Source organism: Sturnira hondurensis, unplaced genomic scaffold (assembly GCF_014824575.4).
Source record: "Sturnira hondurensis isolate 20B ecotype Veracruz unplaced genomic scaffold, ASM1482457v3 Scaffold0013559, whole genome shotgun sequence".
Taxonomy (NCBI): Eukaryota; Metazoa; Chordata; class Mammalia; order Chiroptera; family Phyllostomidae; genus Sturnira; species Sturnira hondurensis.
In genome coordinates this window covers 6,015,962-6,029,490 of record NW_028086190.1, presented here as the reverse complement: position 1 = coordinate 6,029,490, position 13,529 = coordinate 6,015,962, and the positions used below count along the sequence as shown (strand labels likewise).

The following is a 13,529-nucleotide window of genomic DNA, read 5'->3' as shown; positions in this document are numbered from 1 at the left end:
TACATTGTATAGGGCAGAGACTTGGGTAATCACCAGAGCAGGGCAACCCATGTCACTGTTCTGCTGCTGTGTGGGGGAGGACTTGCAGAGGGGACAGTGCCGGTGCCTGGCCTGGGAGGAAGCTGCATCTTGGCACTAACTTCATTTCCTCCCCATATGCCACTGGAGCTTTTCCAGCTATTGCCTTGGTGCTGAATCCCAGAGGGGGTGGGTCCACATGAGTCCTAAGTCCATTACAGGCCTTAAGTCTCTTGAGAATACTGCAATTTTTCCACTACCCCAACCCCCACTTATTTTTACAGCCAGAAGTTATGGGGACTTATCTTCCTGGCACTGGAACCCTATGGTGGATGGTCTGGACTGGGACTGAGACTGGGACGCCTGGCTCCCAAGGCATCCCTCCCGTTCTTTATCCACCGCACATGGATGTGGGACCACTTGTTCCTGTCTCCACACCTCTCCGTGCCTCCACCCATCTGGATGAATGTGGCTTCTTTCAGTCCTTGGCTGTCCGACTTCCACATAGCTCGATTTTCTGACAATTCTGGGTGATATTTGTTTTGTGGTCTAGTTGTATTTTTTGCTATAGTTGTATGTGGAGGTGAAGCATGTTTAGCTACAACTCCATCTTGACTGGAAGTCCTAAAATAAAATACTTTCATTTCTTACTTACAGTTCTTTTAAAGAAAATATATCAAGTGAGAAAGCAACAGTATAAAATTTTAATTTAGATAAACTAGTATTATTTATTTATCTATTTATTTTTACAGACAGAGGAGGGGAGGAAGAAAGAGGGGGAGAGAAACACTGATGTCAGAGACCTGGCCTGCAACCCAAGCATGTGACCTGACTTGGAATTGAACTGGCAGCATTTTGCTTTGCCAGACAACACCCAATCCACTCAGCCACACCAGTCAGAGCTCAACTAGTATTTGTTAACTGTAAGTGAAATGGAAACTCTTTTCAGATGTAGAAAAATACAATGTCAGAAGCATACCACTTTTTTCCCACTTAACTCGGAAACCCCAAACATCCCACTATTAAAACTTAGAATTCATATACTGCAAGAAATACAGGCAAAAAGGAGATTCTCCTCAATAAGCCAAATTTCATTAAAAGACAACATAAAAACTTTACAGTTTTAAAACAGTCCCTAAAACATATAGTATACTCATTATTAGCAATTTTAGCATGTAATATTCTAGAGACTAAAATTCTTTATTTCATACTTAACATGTTATATCCTCAGAAAAGAAGAGAGTATGGGGCTAAAGTCAGAAGAAGTCTAATTCTGTGGTCTACACCACAGGCTGGCAAACTACAAAAAAATCCACGCCACTACCCATTTTTGTGTGACCTATGACCAAAGAATGGTTTGGATAATTTTAAATGAGTGATTATACTCATGAAATCAAATTTCAATGTCCATAAAGTTTTGTTTGAACACAGATATGCACATTCATTTACGTACTGTCTGTGGTTGCTCCTGCACTAAAACAGCAGAGCTAAGGAACTGCTGAGGCCATATGGTCCATAAATCTGAAAATATTTTGTTATCTGTCCCTTCCAAACATAGTTTACTGCTCTATGGTCTGGACCATAAATTTATTTTAAAATAGAACTTCAGCCATTCTTCTAGCTAAATTTAAGATACTATTCAAGTACCTAAAATGAGAAATACCCATGAAAGCTCATTTCCATACACCTGGATACACATACACACATGCTTATGTATTGTAAAAATCACTATTGTGAAAGTCTAGAAATTTAATTCTGCTTGAACAGAAAAAAAAATCCAGCCATCTTAACCTATCCTACATATCTATAAACCATTTCTTTTTCTTCACCCTTTAATTCCTTCTTCAGGGTTTACTCATGCCTAGACAGGAGCATGGTGACTGACACACCTTAATGTCTGATAACTACCTATGAGACTTTTGTACTAGCCATCTAATAGCTGTTGTATAAAATAGATGCTTATGGGAAAGAAAATCCAATTGCTAATTTATGGTAGCTATAAAAAAAATTTAAAACTCACAGAAATATTTTTAAAGGAAAAAAATCAAAACATGAAACTAAGCAAAGGAAAACAAGCAAACCATAAATGAGACTGTTTAATGTAAGTTAACGGCATCACACTGTTTAACATGGATCCTTGTTAACGTTGTAAATGCATGAATAAATATAAAGCAAGGTTTTGCTTTGTTGATGCCTCAGAAAAGAAGGAATCACCTTCTATCTGAGTTTTTAAAAAAACTTGCATATTCAAGGTCCTTTCTCATTATTGCATTTAAAATCACAAAGTAATGTTTTAGGGAAAAATGTAACTTGACACTACCAAAATCAATACAATGTCTGGGTCTTAATAGAGGTTCCCTGACAGAACTGGTTGTCAATGTAGGAAATAAATGTCAGTAAGTCTCCCACAGATTGCTTTTAAAAAGCAATATAAGAGAGAGGTAAAACGCAAAACTATGAGTGAATACGCGACCCTCAGCATTAATAGTGCATGCATCTCTACAACTTGGGTCAATTTTCAAGGGAAAGCAACAAATTTAAAACATGATATATTTCTTAAAACTTAAAAAATAAGATTTTGCTGCATAGTAGTATGTCCAAAAAGTAACTTCTCAAAAAACTAAAAATGGAACTGCCTTTTGACCCACCAATTCTACTGCTTGGATTATACTCTAACAACCCTGAAACACCAATTCAAAAGAACCTATGCACCCCAATGTTCATAGCAGCACAATTTACAATAGCCAAGTGCTAGAAATAGCCTAAGTGCCCATCAGTAAATGAGTGGATCAAAAAATTGTAATACATTTACACAATGGAATACTATGCAGCAGAAAGAAGGAACTCCTACCCTTTGCAACAGCATGGATGGAACTGGAGAGTGTTATGCTAAGTGAAATAAGCCAAGTGGAGAAAGCCAAATACCATATGATCTCACCTATAAGTGGAACCTAATTAACAAAACAAGCAAGCAAGCAAAATATAACCAGAGAAGTGGAAATAAAGAACAAACTGACAGTAATCAGAGGGGAGGGAAGAGGGGTGTATTGGGGGAAAGAAGGGGAAGGATCAAGTCAAGGAATAGGTATAAAGGACCCAAGGACAAAGATGACAGTGGGTGGGGGGTGGGTAGAGCAGGGGAGAGTAATGGGGGGGGGGGGAATGGCTATAATTATAACTGAACAACAATAAAAAAAATTAAGTAGCTCTAATGACAAAAAACACTGAAGTCAAAATTAAGAATGAACTTGATGTAAAAATGTTCTAAGACTGTGGTGATGGTGGCACAACTCTATGAATATACTAAAAGCCACTGAAGTGCACAGTTTAAAGAGGTAAATTATATGGCATATGAATTATAATCAATGAAGCTGTTTAAAAATTTTAAGAGATTGAATAAAATCATTTCATAAAATTTGAAACTGACAAAAGTAATATTTCTATCTTTTGGACATGGGTGAATAATTTGAATAACAGACATTTAATTATTTCATTTAACTATTTCCTCCACATGCCCAAAAGTTTATAAAATCAAATTCTAGGGACCTTTGCATGGGAAAATGGCAAATTCTCTTATATTCAAATTGTCTCATATATGGGGAGTCACATACTTCATCTGTTTTAAAAAACAGGCATTACAAAATATTACAGAGTAATTAAATTTAAAAATTGGTTGAAATCATAAAGTGATTAGGATTTCATTTTCCTTTTCTAAAGAACTGAACTGTATCAGACTCCTCAACTTCAAAACAATGCTGAATAAATGTCACTACTCTACAGCCCCAACTTTTTAGTCATGCTATATTTTCACGGTTAAATCTCTGTATTTACTACTTAAAACCGTATTTACAAAATAATCAGGTAACCAACACTAAAAACACTTCATGACTTCTAATCTTCCCCACAATCAAATCAAAGTTGAAAACTGAGCTAAAATTATTCATCTATATACACAGCCATGGTAAAAGCTGGTGGAGACAAGGATCTGGGCCTCAGATCAGTTCTGTAACAAGCTGCTATGTGACCCATAATGGTTAATCTATGCTCCTTATTACCCAGCTACCCCACACCATTACTGTAAGAACCGTACAACATGAGATACCACAAGACTTAGTAAACATTAAAATGTAATAAACTAACATATTTTTTCAATTGGGCAAAACGGAAGTCTAGTAGTCCAAATGTCAGCTGGAAGCTGATACAATACAGACATCCAAAGTCAGCAACATGGTGTCCTCCACTGCCACAGTCCATAAGCTAAAGGTAACACAGTGGTTTCACATAAACTCAATTGGGCCCACAAATATAATCTGTTCAGTACTCATTTAAAAACAATGTTTTCAAATTTTGAAGTAGTTGCCAATATAGTTTTAAAAATACAAAATTTCTCATAAAAACTGAGATTCCCTATTTTGACTTCAGAAATGGTACATTTAAGAATACTGGGCCTACATGACAATTTCTCTGTAGCTGAGGAACAGCTTCTCCCCTCACATAAGATGTGAGATTTTCTCCCCCCACCACCCATACATGGCCTCAAGTGCCTAAGAAAAAAGAGAGAGAGAGAGAGACAGAAAGTGATGTGAAATTTTCAATAGGAAACCTTCACCGGCCCCATTCCCTGATCTGCCACACCTGACACACATAAGTATGTGAGCGTCAGACCACTGCAAAGTAAAGATTTTATTAGAAATGGGTCCTAGGTTAGGAACAGCCTGCCACTCTGATCTTCTGGAAACACTGGGTTTTAAAGCTGAAGTAGACAATCCCTTTATCTGTACTTTAAGCCTTTGGTCCAGGCTAGTTGAGAAGAGGGTTTCACACAAACTGCAGAGCACCACCCTCTCTGCCCAAACACACACGTGTGGGAGCGGGCACGCACACAGACACACACACTGCTAAGTAACGGTGATACTGTTTCTCTAAGTTAATAAAAACTAACTATCCAACATAGTTGTCAGACATTTCTATAGCTGTGTACACATCAGTGTCACATCATTCCCATTTAATCATTAAAACCTGCAATGCCAAGTAAGCAAGCCTGGAAACGACAGGTCTCAAAATCCAACAACCAGGGATTCAAGGAAGGCTCTATAATGACTTGCCACTTAATAGAACTTTGAAAGGAATCACTGGTTCCCAAAGTTTGCTGCACACTGAATCATCTGTGATCTTTGAAAAATATTAATGCCTGGCTCCCACCCCCACACAGTCTGGTTTAATTAATATGAAATGTGATCTGGACATTAACAGTTTTAAAAGCCACCCAGGTGATTCCAATGTGCAGCAAGTTTGGAAACCACTGAATTACTCTAAAAAGTATTCTGGTTCTATAATGTACAACAAAGACATAAATTTCTTAACAGAACAAAGTTCAGAGAGTTCTCAAAGCTTACAAAACAAATGGTCAAAAAGTAAAACTCACTAAAAGGGGTAAATGAGGTTTACTATATCCAGCACGTAACAAAACAAGCAATACATTTCAATTCATTTTTGTGATATGAATGGTTACCATGTAATAAAGTGATTGAAAGTTACCTTCCAGTGACACTAGACTAAAGGCTTTCAAAGTGTTAGAATTTAGACAAACACAGGCAATGTTATGATAATACTGCATACTTTACTATAGGCAACATTATATTTATATCATGAGGTAAATGGCACCATCAAAAAATTCTTATTAAATAAAAATGTAATTTCTCAAATAATTATATGCCACTCAACAAATATTTACCCAGTATTTACTAAGTGACATAGAAGAGACTGTTCCAGACACTAAGGATCCAGCACTGAACAAATGGAAACAAAACCACAAACCTGCCCCCTCACAGAGGTTACACAGATGTACAGTGGGAGGAGAGACACACAAACACACAAACTGAAAAGGAGAGCAGGGGAGCAAGGGTATGAGGAATCAGCTGGGATTTGCGATTTTAAATAGAGAGGTCTGCAAAGGTAACATCTGAGAACAAAACCTGGAAGTTGTATTAGCATATATAACTAATATACATATATAATTAATATGCATATACAACATATTAGCTATATATGCTAATACAACTAAAGGCAATAAATACATTAATGCAATACATTAATAAATACATTAATAATTCTGGCATACTAAAACTGATAAATCTGAAGCAGACCATACCTCCATGTGGGATCTTAGGGTTCTCAGGGAGTCTTCCTGGATCAGTTATTGAGGCCCTTATCAAGGCAACCAGACAAAATATGGCAATGCCATAGAATACTAGAAGAAAAGTGAAGGGGAGAGGGGAAGGGAGAAAATTAGTCACTTACTCTTTAAAACATTTTACCAGTAAGCATATTTTAAAGTTTAAATGTATATTTTAATTACTACCATCCAGATAAATACAAAGGGGACCCAAATAACCCGGTATTTGTAAAAAATTGTACTTACTCTTTTGTGATTTAGTAGTTATCGTATTATTTTTTCCATTACCATTTAGTCCCCTAATACCCACTCCCCTCCCCAGAAATCATACACTGTTGCCCACGTCCAGGAGTTCTTTTCCTTTCTTCTCAGTCCCTCCACCCGCTTTCTTCACCTCCCCAACAAGCTGCCATCCTGCTCTGAGTCTGTATTTTCCTTGTTAGTTCAGTTTGTTCATTAGCTTCTCCATATGGGTGAAATCATAGGGTATTTGTCTTTCTCTGACTGGCTTATTTCACTTAGCATGTTTTCCAGGTCCAGCCATACTATGCAAAGGGTAAAATTTTCTTCTTACAGCCAAGTAGAATTCCATTGTGTGAATGTCCCATAGTTACTTTATCTACTCATTCACTGATGGACACTTGGGCTGCTTCCATGTCTTGGCAATTGTTAAGCAACACTGCAATGAAAATATGGGTGGCTATGTTCTTTTGAATTAGTGTTTTGGGTTCCTTTGAATATATTCCCAGAAATGGGATCATTGGGTCAAAAGGCAGGACCAATTTTAGTTTTTTGAGGTATCTCCATACCACTTTCCAGAGAGGCTGCAGCAGTCTGCATTCCCACCAACAGTGCAAAAGTGTTCCCCTTTTTCCACACCCTTGCCAGCACTTGGTGGTGTTGATTTATTGATGACAGTTCTTCTGATTTCCTCTGATTACTGATGTTGAGCATCTCTTCATATGTCTATCCGCCATCCTTGTCTTCTTTGGATAAGTATCCATTTGCCCACTTTTTAATTGGGTTGTTTTTTTGGTGTTGAGTTTCATAAGTTCTTCATAAATTTTGGATAGTAAGCCCTTATCAAATGTATAGGTGAATATATTCTCCCATTCTGTGGGTTTTCTATTTTATTAACGGTTTCCTTTGCTGTGCAAAAACATTTTAGTTTGATATATCCACATCTGTTTTTCTTTTCTTTCCCTTGCCTGGGAAAGAAAGCCTGATAAAATATTGCTAGCAGCAATGTCCAAGATTTTGCTGCCTATGTTTCCTTCCAGAATCTCCATGGCTCCAGTTCTAACATTTAAGTCTTTACTCCATTTTGAATTTATGATCTTGTGTGGTGTAAGAAGGTGATGTAGTTTTATTTTTCTACACAAAATGTCAATTTTCCCACTGACATTTATTGAATAAACTATCTTTAGTCCATTGTATGTACTTGCTACCTCTGTCAAAAATTAATTGACTATCAAGGTGTGTTTTTTTTCTGGGTTCTCTATTCTGTTCCATTGATCCTGTGTCTGTTTTTGATGCCAGAACCATGCTGTTTTGATTACTGTGGCCTGATAGTATAGTTTGATATTAGCATGATTCCTCCAACTTTGTTGTTCTTTCTCAGGATAGTCATTGCTATGTGGGGCCTTTTGTGGTTGCAGATACATTTTTGAAGTATTTGTTCCAGTCCAGTGAAATATGTCATTAGAATCTTGATAGGAACTGTGCTGAATCTATAGATTGTTTTGGGTAGTGTGGATGTTTTAATGATGTTAATTATTCCTATCCATGAACATGGTAAGTGCTCCCACTTAACATATTTGTACCTTCTTCAATTTTTCTTCAGTGTCTTATAATTTTCTGAGTACAAGTGTTTTACATCCTTGGTTAGGTTTATCCCCAGGTATTTCATTCTTTTTGAAGCAACTGTGAATGGCACTGTTTTCTTAATTTCTCTTTCTACCTGTTTCTTATTGGCACATAAAAAGGCAACTAATTTCAGGATATTAATTTTGTATCCTGCTCCTCTGCTGAATTCATGTATCAGTTCTAATAATTTATTGGTAGAGTCTTTGGGGTTCTCTACATACAGTATCATGTCATCAGCAAATAAAGACAGTTTGACTTCTTCCTTTCCAATCTGGAAGCTTTTCATTTTTCCTTCTTGTCTGAATGCTGTGACTAGGACTTCCAGTACTATGTTGACTGAATAAAAGAGGGAAAGCAGACATCCCTGTCTTATTTTGAACCTAAGGGGACTGCCTGTAGTTTCTGACTGTTGAGTATGATGCTGGCAATGGGTTTCTCATATATGGCCTTTATTATGCTTATGTATGTTCCCTCTATTCCCACTTTGCTGAGAGTTATTATAAATGGGTACTATATTCTATCAAATGCTTTTTTGCATTTATTGATATGATCATGCAGTTTTTATCCTTTATTTTGTTTATGTGGTGAATCGCATTGATTTGCAAATGTTGTACCAACCTTGATCCCACTTGATCATGGTGTACGATCTTTCTGATGCATTGTTGTACTCAGTTTGCTAATATTTTGTGGAGAAATTTAGCATCAATGTTTATCACGAATATTGCCCTATAATTTTCTTTCATTGTAGTGTCTTTATCTCATTTTGGAATTAGGATAATGCTGGCCTTGTAAAATGAGTTGGGAGCCTTCCCTCCTCTTGAATTGTATGAAATACTTTGAGAAGAGGTGTTAGTTCTTCTCAGAATGTTTGGTAAAATTCCCTTGTGAAACCATCCAGTTCAGGGCTTTTGTTTGTTGGGATTTTTAAAATTACTGCTTCACTTTCACCAGGAGTAACCTGCCTATTCAGATTCTCTGATTCTTCCTGATTTAGTTTTGGAAGACTGTATGTTTCCAGGAATTTATCTATTTCATCCAGGTTGCCCAGTTTGTTGACATATAGTTCTTTATAAAATTTTCTTACAATCCTTTGTAATTTTTTGGTGTCAGTTATTATTTCTCCTCTTTCATTTCTGATTTTACTTATCTGGGTCCTCACTCTTTTTTCTTGATGAGTATGGTTAAAGGTTTGTCAATCTTGTTTATCTTTCAAAGAACCACATGTTGGATTTACTGATGTTTTGCATCATTGTTTTAGACTCTATTTCATTTATTTCTGCTCTGATCATTACTGCCTTCCTAGTACTCACTTCTGGCTTTGTTTTCCATTTTCAGGTTACTTTAAATTACTAATGTAATTTTTTCCCCTGGCAATGCTCTGACCACTGTAGTTCCAGCCAAAATGGGAATAATGACTCTTCCCGAAACACTCTGCAATGTGCTAAGTTTCAAGTTCAACCTTTTCCTTACCAAATAGACTACCATGACTTGTCGTTACTCTAGCCATTAGATGTCCATCATGAATCTCCCCCCCCCCCGAAAGCTTTACCTAAAACTCAACCACTTCTTTTTAAGTGTAAAGTTAGATTGGTTTTTTTTTTTGAGCTTTTTCTTATTTTTTGAGATAGGCCGGTAATGCTGTGAATTTTCCCTCTATGGGAATTGCTATATGTGCCCCACAGATTTTGGAATATTGTGTCTTCATTTTCCTCTGTTAAGGTATCTTTTGATTTCTTGCTTGATTTCACTGTTGACCTATTTGTTGTTTAGTAACATGTTATTTATCTTCCATGTCTTTGCATGTTTTTCAGTATTCTTGTGTTTGATTTCTAATTTCATACCATTGTGCTCAGAGAAGATGCCTGATATGATTTCAAACTTCCTAAACTTATTGAGACTTGTTTTGTATCCTAACATGTGGTCTGTCCTAGAAAACACTCTCTGTGCATTTGAAGAGTATATCTATTCATCTGCTTTGGGTGAAAGGCTCTGAAAATATTAAATTAAATCCATTTGATCCAGTGTGTTGTTTCAGGCTGCTGGCTCCTTGTTGATTTTGTCTGGAAGATTTATGGGGTTTTGAGGTCAATGCGGTGTTAACATCCCTGACTATGACAGTATTTCTGTGGAACTCTCCCTTTATGTCCAACTAGATTTGCTTCACATATTTGGGTGCTCCTATGTTGGGTGTGTAAATGTTTAGTAGGGTTATATTCTGTTGCTGAATTGTTCGTCTATCATTATGTAGTGTCCTTCTTTGTCTCTTACTATAGCCTTGATTTTAAAGTCTATTCTGTCGATGTAAGTACTGCTACCCCAGCTATTTTTTATTCTCAAGATATTTGTGTGAAATATCTTTTTCCATCCCTTTACTGATAGTCTGTGTGTTTCTTTCCATATGAGATGAGTCTCTTGGTGGTAGCATACATGTGGGTCTTGTTTTCTTATCCATTCATCTACCCTCTGTCTTTTAGTTGGAGCATTGAAGCCATTTACATTTAAGGTTGTTATTGATAGATACATATTTAGTGCCATTTTATGTTAGACTATTTTCCTCTGTTCTTTTTTTCTTTCTCTTTCTCTTCTGCTTCTTAAAGCAAGCCCTTTAACATTTGTTGCAGTACTGATTTGGTGTTAACAAACTCCTTTAGCTTTTTCTTGTCTGGGAAACTCCTCATTTCCCCTTCGACTTTAAGTGATAGCCTTGCTGGGTAAAGTAACTTTGATTATAGATCCTTGATGTTCATCACCTTGAATATTTCACGCCACTCCCCTCTGGTCTGATATGTTTCTGTTGAGAAATCAGATGACTGACAGTCTAATTGGTGTTCCCTTGTATGTAACTACCTGCTTTTCTCTACAGCTTTTAAGGTTCTCTTGTCTTTAAACCTTGTCATTTTAACTATGATACGTCTTGGGATAGGCCTCTTTGGGTCCAACTTGTTTGGGACTCTCTGAGTTTCCAGACTTGTGTATCTTTTTCCTTCACCAGATTAGGTACGTTTTCTGTCATTTCTTCAAATAGGTTTTTGATCCCTTACGTACTCTCTTCTCCTTCTGATATTCCCATGATGCAGACATTGTTCCGTTTCAGGTTGTCCAAAATACTTCTTCTCTTTTTAAATCCTTTTTTCTGCTCTGCCTGGATGTTTTTCCTACATTGTGCTCCAAATCACTGGTTCAATCCTCTGCTTCATGTAACCTACTTTTTATTCCTTCCTGTGTATTACTTTGTGGTTTCTATGTCTTTTTTCATGCTGTTGAGTATTCTTATACTCATTAAACTCTCTATCTGATAAATTGTTTGCCTCCATTTTATCTAGTTCTTATTCTGGAGAATTCTCTAGTTCTTTCGTTTGGGTCTGTGTCTTTATATTTGTTTCTATGTATGAGGTAGATCTCCACAGACTCTGATATAGGCCTTTGTCATATGCCACTTGTGACTGGCCCTGGTCAAACTGTTTGGGGCTATCAGTGATCCACCACATGTGGCTCCCTTTGCTGGGCCTCTTTGTGTGCAGAAAGAACCAGGTTTCACATTAATGCCAGTCTTTATCACCAATGGGACTGGGGGGAAGGTCAGCAAAAATCTAGAGCTCCCAAAGATTCCCCTTAGTTGTTAAACTAATCAATGATATAGCTTCAACTTGTAGCCAGCAGTCTGGCTTAAGCTCCACAGGGTGGGACTACTGCTCCCACTCAGGCTGATGCTACTTGGCAGGAGTGCCCTGCATGAGAAAGATGGCTCCTGCAGTATAGGGAATGACTCAGCACAGGGATCCTGTCAGCTGTTCCTTCAGTTCTTTCCCCAGAACCACCAACCCCCAACTCTCCACTAGCATCTCTAGTCCACCCTGTCTTCCCTTGCCAGAGCCCAGGGTAAGTGACTACAAACAATATTTTGAGTGCTGGCCCTTTAAAAGGCTCTCTGCATCTCCAGCCATTTCTCCCTGTTAGACAGAATCCCTGCAGCTTTTCACAGCTGGATGTTATCTGGGTCCCTTTCCCAGCTCTGGTGCTGCAAGCTGGGGAGCCCAGCTTGGGGTTTAAACCCCACACTTTTCAGGTGAAACCCTTCTGCTGCTGAAATATCCCTCTGGGACTTCAGCTGCCACCCATGGGAGCCCAGCCAGCCCTCTCACACCTCCTCCGCACTCCCTACCAGTCACATTGTGGTGAAGTGGTTTCTTCTGTCTGTCCTTGGTTGTAAGGCTTCTTTCTAGCCAGTGTTCAGTTGGTTATTCGGGATGATTTCTGTACAAGTTAGTTGTAATACCAGATTGGTCCTGGGAGGAGCTTAGTGTATCTGCCACTTCCTCCTCCACCATCTTGGGTCCTATGAGTTCCACAGGTGCCTGCCACCTCTCTCACAGGCTGGCATGCCCTTTGGCCACTGTCTTTTCTTCAGCTCTCACTTGAAGGTAGGAGTCATTGTGTATTTATTCTTACATGTTTAAACTTTGGTCTCCTTCAAAGCACTCTCCATTTGATTCAATACACCTACTGAGACAATTTTTTACTGCTTAGGTTTTTGAACTTGTCTATTTTGATGCCTTTTAGTGCTTTTTGCTGTTTTTCATTTCACCTCTTCTACATCAGCAAAATGTTTCCCTTTGAGGACTTCTTTCATTCAGGGAAACAACAAAAAAAGTCACTCAGGGCAAGATTGGGAAAATAGGAAGGGTAGGGCATGGATGTCATGCTGTTTTTGGTCAAACTCAGCATGGTGTGGTTAGGTACACTCATAAACCACTCATCATGAAATGGATAAACATGTTGAAAGAGTCTCAAAAAAATTCACTGAATCCCAGTACAACTTCTCACAACAATGCCAGCTGGTACACTGATACAGGTGGGTTCCTAGAACACTCACCTATTAGGGGAAGCTTGTAGTACAAGGGTCTCACCCTCCAGAAAATAATTCCAGGTTTTTTGGGGTGCTCCCTTATAATTTTCAAAAGATGGGAAAATTAAATAATTCATTTCATTCATCCAACAATATTGCCAAGATGACTATCTTAAATTTACCACTTTTAAAAGTTACTTTGAATAACTGATAAACTTGTTATAAATCAGGTTCTTTATTTACAGAGATTCCCTATCCATAATTATATAAATGAATTCCCTTTTAATTACTACATGTACTATATTTGAATTAAAGCAGCATTTTTAAACATATCCTACAATTAAACTTTTTCATTAACTCTAACTGGCTATCTTCAAAATTATTTTGAGTTAGTGATGTTAAATTATTCCTTTCAACAGATCTTAAGATAGTTAATTTGCAGATAAAGAATCTAGAAGCTTTTTACAAGTTTTAAAATGCAAAACTAGACAAAGTAACAGTAAGAGAAGATAGATTCATTCATCAAAATTCTAGCTTTTACGTGAATAAAAATAAGCATTCTGTTGGGGGGAGGCGTAAAAGGACACTACCTCTGTAACAGGAAACTTAATTCTTAAGTGCTAA

At 37.5% G+C, this 13,529-nt stretch overlaps 1 protein-coding gene across 3 annotated transcripts in view; it reads right to left on the bottom strand.

The window, feature by feature from the left end:
- The window catches only part of ZDHHC21 (zDHHC palmitoyltransferase 21), a 67,985-nt gene that overhangs the window by 39,991 nt on the left and 14,465 nt on the right, over window positions 1-13,529 (bottom strand). For all 3 annotated transcript variants that reach the window (XR_005068790.1, XM_037061950.1, XM_037061951.1), the window contains one exon: window positions 6,170-6,268. Coding sequence is in view for 2 of the 3 variants with exons in the window: in XM_037061950.1 (XP_036917845.1) it covers window positions 6,170-6,268 (99 nt within the window). In the remaining variant the exon portion in view is untranslated. The remainder of the gene's footprint in view (window positions 1-6,169; window positions 6,269-13,529) is intronic.